The following is a 15302-nucleotide window of genomic DNA, read 5'->3' as shown; positions in this document are numbered from 1 at the left end:
CCCCCCCCCCCCCCCCCCACCAAAAGTCTGTGGGGAGAGGGGAAAGGGCCATGTGGGGAGGGAGCGAGGCTGAGGCTGGCCCTGGGCAGGGCTCAGACTCAGGGCTGGGGTCTGCTGCACCCATCCAGCTTCCCCTTCCCCCATGCCAGGGGTCATTGCCTGGCACCAGCATCCACCACCTCCCAGCCCTGCACTGGCCCTGGCTACCTCCCTGCAGCGGCCGCAGTCTGGCCCCAGCTCTGCACCACATAGGGGGGCATAGAGCTGGAGGAGGGCCAGCCTTGGCTGTGCCGCCAGGCCAGAGGAGACCCCACCCCATCTAAGTCATCCCCAGGAAGATGGCTCCTGCAGAGTCGTGGTGCCAGGGAGCCAAGGGGGGACATGGCCACCCCACTCCTTGCATAGGGCAAGGGAAGGTTGCAGCTGCAAGGCAAGCTGGGCTCTGCCTGCTCTGTACCTCCACACCTAGCTACAGCCTTTGAAAGCAGCACACCACCATGTGCGTTCACCCACTGCGTAGCCTGGGCAGCAAGGCACATGGCACTGTGCCACACCACTTTCAAAGACTGCAGTGAAGCATGGAGCAGGCAGAGTTCAGCTCGCCTCACAGCTGCAACCCACCCTTGCCCCATGCAAAGATCGGGGGGAGGGTCATCTGCCCCCAGTGACTCCCCGGCACCATAACTCTGCCTCCCCTGGCTCTCCCACAGTACATGCAGCGGCGGGAGTCACCGGGCTCCAATTGCCCCATGACCTAGTCCGGCCAGGGCCCCATTCTCCATGTGTATATTAAACACATACAAGGTATATTACACACACACATTTTCCAGCACAGCAAACATTATGAAGCATTCTGGTAAGGTAGGTGTCAGGTCTTCTGGTAGGGGAGTGAGAGGGGGCAGAGGGAAAGCTGTAAGTTCAACCCCCCTAGTCTCCGCAAACTTTGATGCACCCTCTTCCCTAGCAGGCATGAGGCTTCTGCTGCTAGTGGCAGCAAGGAGGTGGGAGCAGTGTCTACACCTGCTCCACCTCCATTAACACAAGCAATAATAATAATCTCCAGCACCACCAGCATGACAAGCACCAGTATGACAGTCTCCTCAACCCCAAATTCAGTTCCCAGCGTGAGTCTCCCAGTGCCAGAGAAGGAGCTGGATCTGGAACCAGGGGAGCTCAGTGCCATAGTCAGGGAAATTCTGGGGAACAAGGGGGAATCAGAGTTTCTGCTCTACACCCCTCAAAGTTCCCCTAGAGCCAGGTCTCCTTCTACAGAAGGCACTGCAGAGGAGGTTGTGGGGGCAGGTGGACAAGAAACACTTCAGCACCATGGGGATGCTGATGCATATCAGGAGGTACCAGCCCCTTCCCCTTGCTCCTCCTCAGCCTGGCACCAGTGGGAGTGTGCTCAAAGGGAATTCCCCCTCTCACTCCAAAGCCCCCGTCCCCCAGAAGCAGAAGCAGACCACCCTGGACCAGTGGGGGAAAGGTGGGGACAAACAAGGACGTGTTCCCAAGGCGAGTGAGGTCGCCCAGAGCATTGGGGAGATGCTTGCTCTGGATGGCCAGCCCTTCTCCTAAGTTGAGTGGCCAGTGTGCAGCAGGACGGTGGTGCCCTCCCTGTATGAGGCATGCAGGGAGTACTTGAGGGAGGAGCTGTACAAGGCAGGTCTGCAGGTGGCCTTACACTTCACCTCGGATACATGAAGCAGTCGGGGTGGAGATCATGCCTACCTCTCCCTCACAGAGCACTGGTGCAATCAGTCAGGCTGTCAGTGGGCTCTCCTTCAAGCCGAGGTGATGGATGAGTCCCACGTGGCAATGGAGATCATGGAGGCCATGAACCACATGGTGCAGGGGTGGCTCATTGGGCAGGGTGAGTTTATGGTCACCAGCAATGGGGCCAATATGGTCAAGGCAGTCTGTGATGCCAACTTTGTTGGCATCCACTGTGTGGCACACAAGTTCCACCTTATAGTCAGGGATGCCTTGGAGGGGGACAGGGCTGCCAGTGAGGGCAACATCACTACCACCCAGCTCATTTCAAAATGCAGGAAGGTGGCGGGCTACTTCCACTGGAGCATCAAGGTGGGCAAGATGCTGTGGGACAAACAGGCAGAGCTGAGCATCCTGCAGCACAAAATCATGCAGGATGTGGAGACTCGGTGGAACTCCACGTACCTGATGCTTGAAAGGCTGGTGGAGCAACAGAAGGCCATCCATGAGATGGCCTTGCTTGGGGAGATTCGGATCAGCAGCCCCCTTAACAAAAGAGAGTGGGATACCATCTCCCAGATCTGGGTGGTCCTCAAGCCATTCCTCAAGGCCACTGAGAACCTCAGTGCTAGCAATGCCCTCCTTAGCCAGGTGATTCCCATAGTGAGGGAGCTTCAGAACCAAATGGAGAAGTTCCAGGGGAGCAATGTTCATGGCTGGGGTAAGCTGCAGTCACCAGAGGGGCAGGCACTACTAAAGCAGCTGAAGGATGGCATCAAGAAATGGTTGGATCTGTTGCAGTCCAGTATGGTCCATATGCTAGTGCCTATGTGTGACCCAAAGGTGAAGGGGAGCATGTGCACCAGCAAAACCCTGGATCACTGGATAGAGGTGCTGGTGATCAGGGTCAGGGAGGCAGAAGGGCAGAGGCAGGGGGACATGGAAGAGGGGGATCTACTGTCCGGTGCCAGCACTCCATCCACTAGCCAGTCTGCTCCACCACAGGTGCTGCCAATGTGGGCCAAGGGCATGGCTTCCATGTTGGGGTCCAGAGGCACCAGACCCCAGCATCAGGCAGGTAGCACCAAGGCCTCAGTGGCTACCTATGTCACCAAGGATACGGAGCCATTGCTCTGCAACCCATTGGCCTCCTTGGCAAACCACAGCCAGATGTTGCAGGATCTGGCCACAATTGCCCGGGAACACCTGTCCTGTCCACCAAACAGTGTTCCAAGCAAGAGGGTGCTTAGCATTGCTGGGGATGTTGTGACATCCCACCACACCTGCTTGAATCCTGGTTTGGTAGAGCAGCTGGTGTTCCTCAAGGTGAACGTCCCACTGCTGGGGTTCCCCAAGCTCCACGTGCAGACAGAATGAGTGTAACCATCCTCACTCTGTCCGCACCTATTTCCTTTTTAACATTGTTTTTTAAAACTGTTTAATGTTTCACTCTCGGAGCTGGAGGCAGTGTATCACCAGCCAGCAGGAAAAGAACATATACCTGCTGAGCTTCTGTGCCAGGATGGGCTTGGTAGTATGGGCCAGGGCTATGAGGAAGGAAGAGGCCCGAGGTCCTGGGCATGACTTAGAAGTGCACCCTGCCAGGGTCAGGAGTCCTGGTGGGACTGCCAGTGTCATGGCAGCCCCCAAGAAATGCCAGGACCACAAACTTCTCTGGTGAAAGGCGGGTAGGAGGTGCCTTATAACCTCCAGCCACCACATAAACACAGTCCTGGCTGGGGAAAGCCCAGACCTGTAAGATCTTTGAGAGGCCTGAGGCTTACTGGTTGCAGTGGAGTTGTGAGGCTCCAGGTGAGCTGCCTGGGATGCCATCTTCAAGGCATGGGCCGCAGTGTTAGGGGAGGTATGGAGCTGCAGAATAGATGTTACCTCTAGACATCAGAGGCCTAAAAGGGCAGCCTCCTGCCTGGGAAACATCTGAATCAGTTTTGCATGGGAAGCAAAAGAGGGGTGGGTCATTGGCCCAGAAACAGGTGGGCGGGTGGAGATCTAACTGGCACCAGGAAGGCCCCCTGTTACAGGCTACCACCCCTGCTGGTTTCATCCCACTGTGCCTTAACACACACACACACACGTCACTAGTTTTGCTTTGAACAGTTTGAGGTGCCATTTCACAGAAACACCTGCGCCTATCTCCTTGAAATGTGGCAGGCTTCATGGCCGCAGAAGGGGCTACCACTCCTGCTGTTTTCATCCCGCTGTGCTTTAACACATGCACAAAGTCACACATGTCACAAGCTTTGCTTTGAATAGTTTGAGGTTCAGTTTCACAGAAACCTGGCAGGCTTCATGGCCTCAGAAGAGGCTACTAGTCCTGCTGTTTTCATCCCACTCTGCCTTAACACACACGGGACAAGTTTTGCTTTGAACAGTTTGAAGTACAGTTTCACAAAAAACCCTGCACCTATCTCCTTGAAACATGGCAGGCTGCATGCCCTCTGAAGGCGCTACCATACCTACAATTTTCATCTGAATCAGGCAAGAAATGACAAAGTTATAGGCATTTCAGTGATTCCCCATTATAGCCTATGGCTGAATCACGGAAACAACCTCGAAACCCCGAAACAGATTCGGCTGAATCAAAATGGAACAGTGATCTGAAACACCGAAACAAATCGCCATCCTTTGAAATGGCTGAATCTGAAACTGAAACAAAACATAGCCATTTCGGACAGCCCTACTGACCGTAGTACATCCTTTGTGTACTGAAGTTAAAGAAACAGTGAAGCCCTGCCTCAGTGGCCTGTAAATAGGACACCTTTACCCTTCCTTTAATCTCTTGTTGTCTTATTATTTTATTAGATGGATGAATCGTCTGGGTCTTGCAGCCATTGGTTACACACCTGATGACAAGGAAATTCGTCCAGATGAAGGTAAGTCTTCTGTTATTTTAAATGAAATGCTTTGGAGAAAAATAAAGTTCAGAAAATGGTCTGGTTAACTGAATCATGATATAAACAAAATAGGACATAAATATCTCACAACTGAGTTCTGCATTAATATGTATGCAGTATCTTTTAATCTTTTTATGTTTCATAGATATGCAGACCCCTTTCATATATTTAATTGAGCCATCAGCAGAGAAAATAAAATTCAGAATAATCCTTTGAAAAGTCAAAGAAAGGTTCTTGGGACAATCTTAGGAAAAAAAACATTTTGATGAATATAGCATGGCTGTTTTACATTTGGTATAAAAATGATAAATAAAAGAATTAGGATCATATTGTGTCTTGCTCTGCATAGCAGTCTGTTAGTGCCATCAGATATGTGAGTCATTCTGAAAGGAGAGTGTCATAATCACTGGGCAAGCTGCACTAAAGAATCCTTCCTGAGTGCACCATTCAGATAGCAGACTTTGTTCCCTTAACCCAGGGATGTCCAACTGGTGGCCCACAGACCATAGGCAGCCCACGAGGGGCCAGCATGTGGGCTGTGGGCCCCTGCAGTCACCTCTCCCACTGCTGCACACTGCTGCACACCAGCACTGCCCACATGGTAGAAAGAAAGTGCATTTTTGAAGCCCGCCTCCACATCATACGCCCTGCCTTAACCCATTGAGAAGCTAGAGCTGCATGGTACAAAGAGCTTGTACTGGATCTCTTGGTTGTGCCCCATTGTTTCTCAACTTCTAAACGCAACAAGCATGAGTGTTCTTTGGCACCTGCAAGGACCAGTGACTGATTAAAGTGAACTCCCTTTGAAATCAAATTAAGATAAGCGTATAATCAGGGCTGATGCTTTTGAGAGTCTCACTAAGCACATATGTGTCTTTGGTCCCCTGAATGCCTTTGAAAATTGGGTGCTGAAAGATGTGGGGGGGAAAATGCACATTACTGGAAGTGTTACTTGGACCCGGCTCCTTGGCATCTGTATAGATTGGGTGCTTCAGCAGGGCTTTTTGGAGCTTTTATCTAATAACTGATCCAATCAGCTATTAGATAAAAGTGCCAAAAAAGCCCCATTAAAGCACCCAAACTATACAGACATTGGGGAAGCTGGGTCCAACTAACACAGTGCCTCTTCTGGGCATGTGCTAGGCTTGGCATGGGAGCACACTGGGTTTAAAATAAAGTACCGTTTCTGGGTTTGTTTGTTTTTTACATGTCTGCAAGCAGATATTTTATAAAATAGCACATAGGTTTCAAGGTGCTCTTGAAAATTTTACTTTGGCCATATTAAAGAAAAAAATTTTCAGTTATATATTGAAAATGTTGCCAAAACTATCTTTTGACTAATCACATCAATGAAATATTAAATGTTTTATTAGCAGATTACTGGAGTGAAAGTGACCAGGACGATATTGATGGCTCTTTAACTCTGAAACAGGAAGGCTCCTCAACACTGGGTGACACCTATCATCGAACACCCTCAGTAAGTCATAAACACTGCATCCTCTACTATGCCAATAAATAAACTTCTGTGGTTCCTTGGTTTCCATGCTGCTTCTGCTTGTTTTACAGTGATATATATACAGAACAGAGGTGGGACATAGATATAAGCAAAAAGAATATTGTATAGGAACTAATATTATATTACTATATATCAGGGTTGGGCAATTATTTTGGGAGGAGGGCCGCTTACCCAGTTTTGGAAAGCTGTCGAGGGCCACATGGGTAGCCCTGCCCCTTGACAGGGGCCCCAACCCCTGGTCACCGTCTTGGGACCAATGTCCCAATGACTTGGGACCAATGTCTCAGGGCCAGCACCAGTGGAGCACAAAGCGGGGTGTAGGCCCGGCTCCATAGAGCCCCTGCCAGCCGGGACCCTGTAATCCTGTCACCCTGCTTTGGGCCCTTCTGATGCTGGCCCCAGGACACTGGTGTGGGCCCCGTGCTCCCACTGACTCCCACACCCGCTCACTCCCAGTGCCCCCTCAGTCCCACAGTACAGGTGGGGGCTGCCCCCGACCCCCTGCTCACTGGCAGGGAAGGAGCTGGTGCTGAATGTGGGGAAAAGAGGCCTCTCCCCCACCCCATGGCCCGTGCTCCCTGCATCCTGCACGGGGTGAGCAGGCACAGGCAGCCCCACATGGGCTGTGAGCAGCTGCAGCACAGGGCGCTGGCCATGGAGCGGGTGAGGGGTCACTTTTCCCATGCTCAGTACCAGCTTGCAGCCTACCCCCACTGCCAGCCTGGGCCCCACGCCGGCTCCGGGCTCGCCTGTTGGGGTTGCGCCATGGCAGCAGCAGCTGCTTGGCATGGTGGAAAGCAGCCCCCCTGTTTGCCACGCCAGGCAGTGTTTGCTGCTGCTGCCCACCCAGAGTTCACACACTAGGCAGCACAGAGGTGGCAGCGGCAGCTGCACACTGCCCGGCGTAGCAAACGGGGGGGTTGCTTTCCTCTGCAGTGAGAAGCTGCTGCCGCCGCAGCCCAGCCCCGATGGGTGAGCCTGGAGCTGGTGCGGGGCCCAGGCTGGCAGCGGGAGTGGGTTACAAGCTGGTGCTGAGCATGGGTAAAGTGTTCCCTTCCCTGCCTCATGGCCAGTGCCCCATGCTGCAGCTGCTCACAGCCCATATGAGGCTGCTGACAGCCCCATGCAGGCTGTGAGCGGCTACAGCAGAGAGTGCCGACCACAGGGCAGGGAAGGGGCCGGTTTTCCCCACACTCTGCACCAACTCCTTCCCTGCCCGGGGTCCTCCCCTGCCTTTCCCCCACCTTGCCTTAGTTTCCCACGCCACTGCAGCTGAAGAGCCACATGGTCCCAGTCCAAAAGCCCCTGCTTGGGCTTCCAGCTGGGGGGGTGGGGCTGGGCAGGCCCTGCTTTTGCAGGAACCCACTGGGGCTTCCCCTGGGTCCTACTGCCCCTTACTCCTGTCATTTTTGAAAGGAACCAAGGAGAGATAAATATTAATTTTCTAAATTTTTAGGGGCCCCGTGGGCTGGATAGAATGGCCTCACAGACTGAATTCAGCCCACGGGCCAGATTTTGCCCACCCCTGCAATATAGAGAGAAACATAGAGAAGTAGGGCTGGAAGGGACCTCCGTAGGTCATTTAATCCAACCGCCTGTCTGAGGCAGGAATATATACATTACTACAGGGGTTGTCAACCAGGAGTACATATACCCCAGGGGGTACTTTGAAAGGTCCCAGGGGGTACGCAGGGGCAGGCAGGGATAGAGCATCGCTACCCTTCGCTGCTGCCTCACAGGAGCAGGGCCAGGGTGGAGCGAGAGCAGGGCCGTACAGATGCTGTGCTGCCACCGCTCCACCACTCACCATACCCCCATTCCAAAGCTAGCTGCTTGCCCCCCCCACCGGGTACATTTACTAAAAAGGGGGCTGCCAGGGGCACACTTATTAAAAAAGGTTGAAACCCCTTGCATTACTATATATATTACTAATAAGATAAGAGCAGGAGTGAATATTTAAAATATATTATTCACAGGGAAGACAGGCTACTGTGTCAGTCTACTGTAGCCAAGTCAGTTTTCTTTCTTTTTCTAAAAAAAACTGATACAATATAGAAATATACCTGAATTATGAAAGAAATGTCCTGAGATCGGATAATCTCTGATAAGCAAAGCTTTATATCCTTATGCCATAATTACTGGAAATGAAGATCTTTAGATCACAATCACACAATAGCTCTGATTTGGAGAATAAACTTTCTAAGAAGCGTATTTTAAAGACAAATTTCTTCCAAAACATACCAATTTATTTTACAATATTTTTCATGACAAGTGTTGTAACATGAAAAGTAACTAATAGAAACACTTTGTGTGCAGTGCATGGGTGGATTGTCATAACTGATAAAAGCATTAATGCTATGCAATATATGGGCAGGCTCTGATAGCTGCTGAAAGTATTGCTGGTGTACAGAATATGGGCAAGCTGTGATATTCAGCCTGTATTTCGAAGTGCAGATAGGACTGTTTTCTATTTTTCTTTCAGATTTGTCTTCAGCGTGAATGACATGATCCTCACACAACCAGAACCAAAGAAAAAGAGACTGAGGCAACAGCATCACATGGGTGAAGTTCAGACTGATTTTCACCCATGTGATGCTGTTTTATCAACCAGGATACAGGTTAAGCCCCTCCCTTTCTGTTTTTCCACTTTTTTGCCTTTTTATTTTTATTAAGATGATAAACAGACCAAGCAGAATTTAATTAACATGATTTGGATAAGCTCAGCAGTCCCCTAAAATTTAAATGTCTTCTTGGGTGCTGAAATTTGTTTTTTGTTTTTTCTTCCTGTTTGGCTGGAACATCTACCCCCTGAAAAGAAAGGAAATTCAGTTATTGTTTCCTTGGGGGCTTTCATGTCTTCCTCACAACACACCGCTGGACTGGGTGTAAGCTGGGTAGGTCTTTAGAAAACCTGTACCAGTGCTATGCTGTCCCTTCCAGCAGGAGTTGCTCTTGGGCAGAGAATGTGTCAAAACAAGAATAGGGAGTGGTTAAAAACATAGTGCTTACATAAAGTATAATCCCATTAGTTGCCTTCTTTTCTAAGAGGCTTATAATAGGACATACCAAAACACACAGATCAGACCATTTGGTTAAAACTAACTGTATACTGTAATTTATGTCTGGAGCTTTTCCTATGTCTCTTCACAGTTCTGTCTAACTGTCAGATGCTTTGATTATTTTTAGGTGAATTCTTCAAGTCCATTCCCTGAACCCAAACATGGCCGACATTTTTCAAGTGAATCAACTCATTCTCATTCTTCTGCGGAGGACTCCCGACAAGATGCCACAGGAAGTACACATTCATCAGGATGCAGGCCTTCCTACCGAGAAAGGCGCTCATGGCAGGACCTTATAGAGACCCCTTTAACCAGTTCAGGGCTCCATTTTCTTCAGACTGTTCCTCCTGACTCAGAATACATAAGTGGTCGACCTGGAATGTCACCAGATAAGCGAAGACAAGCAACATTACCAGTCCAAAGACGTCACAACCATGAACGGGATGGGCCTTTCCCACTAGTGGAATGTCAGAGAGGACATAGTTCTCACAGTAGGCCTCAGAAACAACGTAGTCAGAGTCTTCCGCGAAACAGAGATGTCAGGAGCAAGGGATGTGTAAAGTCTGCAGGCATATCAGAAGAGATGCCAGAAGAGAAACTTCTTATTAAAAGGCAAAATAGTTTCTGTAATGAAGGTATGGTTGTGCAAGGATTGTAACCCAATAATCTCCACTGAATTCAGTTGGCACTTTGCCATTGACATCAATGATGCATGACTGATGTGTGACTGATTTCTTAATTTCCAAAAAACCTTAATCCTGGACACCTCATCAGTTACCTTGTCATAGATGCTACCCTTTAGTTTTGGTTGAGATTATCTACCTATGTTCAGATTCCAACTATAGTTTTAACCAAAATGTTCCGATTTTATCAATACCTGAGCTGGGGGAAGGTGTTACGTGCTAATTCCACATACCAACTTGCAGAATCCTTGACCTTTTCAGGGTCATTCATTGCTCTCTCACCTACCTGCATCATTGTTAAAAAAATTATAAACTTTCTTTCAGAAAATACAAAGGAAATACAAGAAAGTACAGATGGTCTGCAACAGTTGTACAGGTCTTTGGAACAAGCTAGCTTGTCGGCCTTTGGAGAACAGCGACCCTCCACCAAGCAGGAATTCCGTAGGTCTTTTGTAAAGAGGTGCAATGACCCAATTGTCAATGAAAAGCTTCATCACATCAGAGTTCTCAAGAGCACTTTAAAAGTAAGCTTTAATCATTTATTATTTTTATGTTTAACATGACATTGTAACATTGTAACCTCTTAACATGTTCATTGTTTAGATGTAAGCAAAGAGAATATTATATGCATATTATTATTATTATGACTAGCAAAATGCCCATCATGAATGATAGGGAGGAGGGGGCAGAACTGGGACAGAGACCCATGTGCTCCAGGTCCAGCCCTGCCCAACCTCCTGCTGCCGCTCCAGGTCCTGCCTTGATCCCCCCTACTGCTACCACCATTCTTGGTCATGTCCCACTCCTCTTGTCACTCTGGGTCCAGCCCCACTCCAACCCTCCTCCCTGCTGCTCTGCATGCAGGGGGCATGACGTGAGGCTGCATGGGGGGCTGGCTGTAAGGCATGGCATGGAGAGAGGCCACGGTGCAGAGAGCACTTGTTGGTTGCATGGTGTGGGGAGCGGCCCTGGGGTGTGATGCCTGGTGCATGGTGGGGGGTGGCACGCGCCATGGCATGGGGAGTGGCCACAGCAGAGAGAGCTCCCACCGGCTGCAGCCACATGGGTGGGGAGCAGTCCTGTGTGGGGGGCAGTCCCGGGATGTGGGTGGCATGGTGCATGGCTGCACCAGGGGTGTGGCATGTAACCATGGGGCATGGCACGGGAAGCAGCCACAGCACGGGGGCACAAGGAATTTTTGCCAGTGGCAGCCACATGGCGTGGGCAGTGACCCCGGGGTGTGGCATCGGGTGCGCAGGGGCCTTGGTGTATGGCCATGGGGCATGGCGTGGGAAGTGGCCATGGTGCGGGAAGTGCCCGCAAGTTGAGCCTGTGTGGTGTGGGGAGTGGCCCCAGGGTTTGGCCTGGGGTGCACAGGTGGGATGTGGGGGGGGATGGGGTGTGGCCGTAGGGCATGGTGTGGGGAGCAGCCCTGGGGTGTGGCGTAGGGCACGTGGGGGAGCATGGCACTTGGGGTAGGTGGCGTGGTACATGGAGGGGCCTGCCACATGGATGAGTGGAGGGGCTGGCGTGTGTCCACAGGGCGTGGCGTGGGGAGTGGCCACGGTGCAGGGAGTGCCTGCTGGTTGCGGCTGTGTGGCATGGGGAGTGGCCTCAGGGTGTGGCATGGGGCACATGGGCTGGCATGGGCTGCCAGCCACTCCCCATGGGGGAGTGTGGCCACAGGGCGGCCCACGCACTCCCGTGCTGGCTCCTCATGTGCCCACGTGCCATACGCCCCATGCCCTTCGCACCCCATGGCTGCAGCCAGCGGGCACTCCCTGTGCAGGGGTCATGGCATACAGATGCATGGGGGGGTGTGGCATGCTGCAGCCAGCTCTTTGCACCATGCCCCCCACAAGCCCCGCAGCCCATGGCCACAACCAGTGGGCTATCCCCACACAGGGGGGGCATGGTGCACAAGGGGGCATGGTGTGCAGCCACAGGGTGCCACATGGGGAGTGGGCACGAGAGGAGCCACATGGAGAGCTGCCTGTGCACCCAGCACCCGGTCCCTGTGCGGGACCCTGCAGCCAAGCGCCATGCCCCCCCTGCACCACATGCCACACCCCCACACAGCCGCACACCACATCCCCCACAGAACCGCATGCCATGACCCCCACCCCTCACCTTCCTTCCCCTTGGTGTGGTGGAGCATACCCTGGCCCCACCGCCTCCACCTCCACCTGTGTGTCTATCTGCCAGTAAGGTTCCAGGCAGCGCATGCACAGTTGGCCTGGAGCATTATGGATAGACAAACACACAGCCAAAAGTACTATGGCTTTTATTATATTAGAATTATATATTCAATGATTATATTTAGACAAAGAATTAGGTCACAAATAAACTGCCAACACTGAAAGTAAGAAAATGCTCACCTCACAAAAAAAGATCAAAACTATTTAACGCACTTATTAGCTGTGTCATGGAAGGTGCCTGTGTCATGGAACTATCCAGCTGACTTCATTTTTGAAATTAAAGGTGATCTCTGAAGTCATATTGAAGGCATATTGTCAGCTATGAGGAGGATTACATAGCCTTTCTGTTCAAACTGTTCAGAACTGTTCAAACTTTAACAGTTCTATCTAAAGAAAGGACTTCTGTTTTCATGTCAGCTGCTCTAGCATTTTCATTAGCTCTAAAGAAGAAATAAAAGGCCCAAATAGAACATGGCATAAATTGTATTTTTAAATGTGCTCTGTTTTTTTTGTCATTTGATAGGCAAAGGAAGGAGACCTGGCAATTATCAACAACCTTCTGGATGATCCCAGCTTAACATCAAAGAAATTTAAAGAATGGAAACTACAGAACTATGAATTCTTCCTGGACATTTGTGAGTACAGTGCTGCTCTGAAATCTCAAAATGGAGCCTCTGAACTTGCAACCCCAGCACCACTGCTGACACACACACATTCATTCATTGAAACGCACGTCTGACAGGACTAGCAGCTAAACACTTGTTGAGTGCCATGAAAAATCTAATAAGACAAACACTGTAATATTTGTAAATAATGTACTCAGCAGTATTGTAAATAAGTTGGATAAGAGAATAGTGCCACAGGATGCCTACTACATTGCATGATAAAACAGTAATATTCTGTTCTGGATTATTTTTGTTTGCTATTATCTGCCAACATGCGTATCGAGCTCTGCATTAGAAAGAAGCAGTACAGAAGTGTAACTGAAAAGAAATAGCAGTATACTTACTTACGTACTGTACTAAAGCTAAGCTTATAATAATGAGCTCCTACAATCATTTTATATATTTAGATATATATATAATATAAACATATCTATGTATATAAAATGTGTAACATGATAGTTTATATTTATTTTTTAAAATACCCTAAAATTTACATCTTCAAAAGCTTTTCTTCAAAGAAATACAAAACAAATAAAAATACTTTGACCAGTCTTAAGACTCTACATTTATTTTCTCAACATTTCCAAACAGTGACAGCTACCATCTTTGAAATCAGACCAAACCAGTATCGTTAAAAAGTAAACTTAACCCTTTTAATGTGCCTTAAAAGTAGGGTATAAACCCAGCAAGTATTGTAATTTGGCCCTGTGGACATACTGTACACACCACTTATGCTGTGCTGTGTGTAAAATAACTTCCTGCCTTTAATAGGAGTGGCCTCAGACATGTAAGTATGGCACAGAAGAGGTTAAGATACAAGTAAAACAAAGCTGGTTGTCCCCTGATACAAATCTTGAAATGCCTTTTAATTGAATCTGACATATTTCATGCGAAAGAAAAAACATATTTTTTTCTGAAAATGGTAGCTGTTGCAATTTTCATAATTTCTTCACCATGAATTTAGTGCCACAAACCTGTGAGTCTCAAAATGTAGACATTATTTTCTGATGCTTTAAGGCTGAGAGTTAAGTAAAAAAAATCTGAACTAATCAGTTCTTTTGTATACCAGTCTATCATATACAGCTGGGTAAATAATTCTTATTCACTATTCAAAATTCACTAAATTTCTGTGAATAATTCTTTATGGATAGTTCATTAACAAGGTAATTGCAGCTATTCAGTACAATATTTGAGGTTCAATCTGTATTGATTAGCTTTGATTAGACACATAAATCACATAGTATGTTTCTGTTCTCTGCCTGAATCAGAGTAATTTTTAAAAAACAGATTTTTGAAGTAAATATTTGCATTTATTTTAAAAAATGCTTTCTTTGAATATTTCTAACTCTGCACTTTAAAACCACTGTCCCTGCCAACATTCCTGCCAGTAAATTTACTCGCTAGAATATTCCTAAAAAGACAAGTTAAGGAGGATATGAACACAGTCAAATGAATTTAATGTATAAATGTGTACAAATATTCATGGAAAATGCTTTTGCAGTATTTGCCCAGTTCTGCTTTTATAGAAGGAAAGAGATTGTAAAATACATGGAATGAAAGAAGGTAACTCAAGGAGGTGAATCCAGTATTTAGACAGAGATTTACTTAATTCATACTGACAAATATTTAGGAAGAAAGCATCCCTTTTGTTTAGTATTATTTCCACTAAGTAGGTGAACTAAAAGGAATGCTACTCACACTTATTTTTTGTCATTCCTATTTTGCCAGCATGTATTTGAACCACAGTGGACACAGTGATAAAAAATATCATGCTAAAGTAATTGTTAATGGAACAGCATTACTGACATTTGTACTGGATTCTCTTCATTACACAAGCTCTTGAATCGTGACATCATTGTACTATATCATAATAACATCTGGATAGAACACACAAGATAAATCCATATTGAGCCTGATTCAGCAAAGCCATTAAACCCACGCTTAACTTCCAGTTAAGTCAACAGCCTTTTAGCGTGTGCTTCAAAGCTTTGATCCTCTTTCTACTGAAGTTTATAGCAAAACTCCTATGAGCTTCAGTGTAGCAGAATCTAAGCATTTTGCTGAAGGGATGTATTTAATCATGCACTTAAAGTAAGATTGTGCTTAAATGCTTTGCTGATTTGAGGCAAAAATGATGGTGCAGGAAATAGAAAAAGAAACATTTGACATCACAGATTTCACCAAAATCAGAGTTGCAATTTTATGTAAACAGTGAAAACACAAATCTGAATGTATTTACTATGTGAACATTTTAGTTAGTGCACCACTGAACAGACAGAGCATGAAGAAGAGAGAATTCTTATCTTTCTAACTTTTGTTCTTACAAGATCTCTAAATAAATAAATAAATATATATATATATATATATATATATATATATATATATGTATGTATATCACTATTTTTTTATCGCTGTCCTCCATGTGGTGTGAGAGGAATAATATGTACTGAAACAAGCAATGGTGTAAAGTGGAAAAGCCACTTTGAAAATTGTACTGCATACTGTAAGTGCATTAAAAAGAAGTTATAGATGGCCACAGAATAGTAATTGGTT

The 15302-nt window shown here is 47.7% G+C and overlaps 1 protein-coding gene across 1 annotated transcript in view; it reads left to right on the top strand.

The window, feature by feature from the left end:
• The window catches only part of LOC102367873 (connector enhancer of kinase suppressor of ras 2-like), a 703948-nt gene extending 690913 nt beyond the window's left edge, over positions 1-13035 (top strand). The window contains exons 19-23 of the mRNA XM_014521487.2: positions 4537-4607; positions 6005-6105; positions 9331-9838; positions 10211-10410; positions 12608-13035. Coding sequence (XP_014376973.1) covers positions 4537-4607; positions 6005-6105; positions 9331-9838; positions 10211-10410; positions 12608-12823 — 1096 coding nt within the window. The 3' untranslated portion in view covers positions 12824-13035. The remainder of the gene's footprint in view (positions 1-4536; positions 4608-6004; positions 6106-9330; positions 9839-10210; positions 10411-12607) is intronic.
• Positions 13036-15302: the final 2267 nt, after the last annotated feature.

Source organism: Alligator sinensis, unplaced genomic scaffold, assembly GCF_000455745.1.
Source record: "Alligator sinensis unplaced genomic scaffold, ASM45574v1 scaffold666_1, whole genome shotgun sequence".
Taxonomy (NCBI): Eukaryota; Metazoa; Chordata; order Crocodylia; family Alligatoridae; genus Alligator; species Alligator sinensis.
The sequence above is the reverse complement of the archived record's forward strand: the minus strand, read 5'-3'. Positions and strand labels throughout refer to the sequence as shown.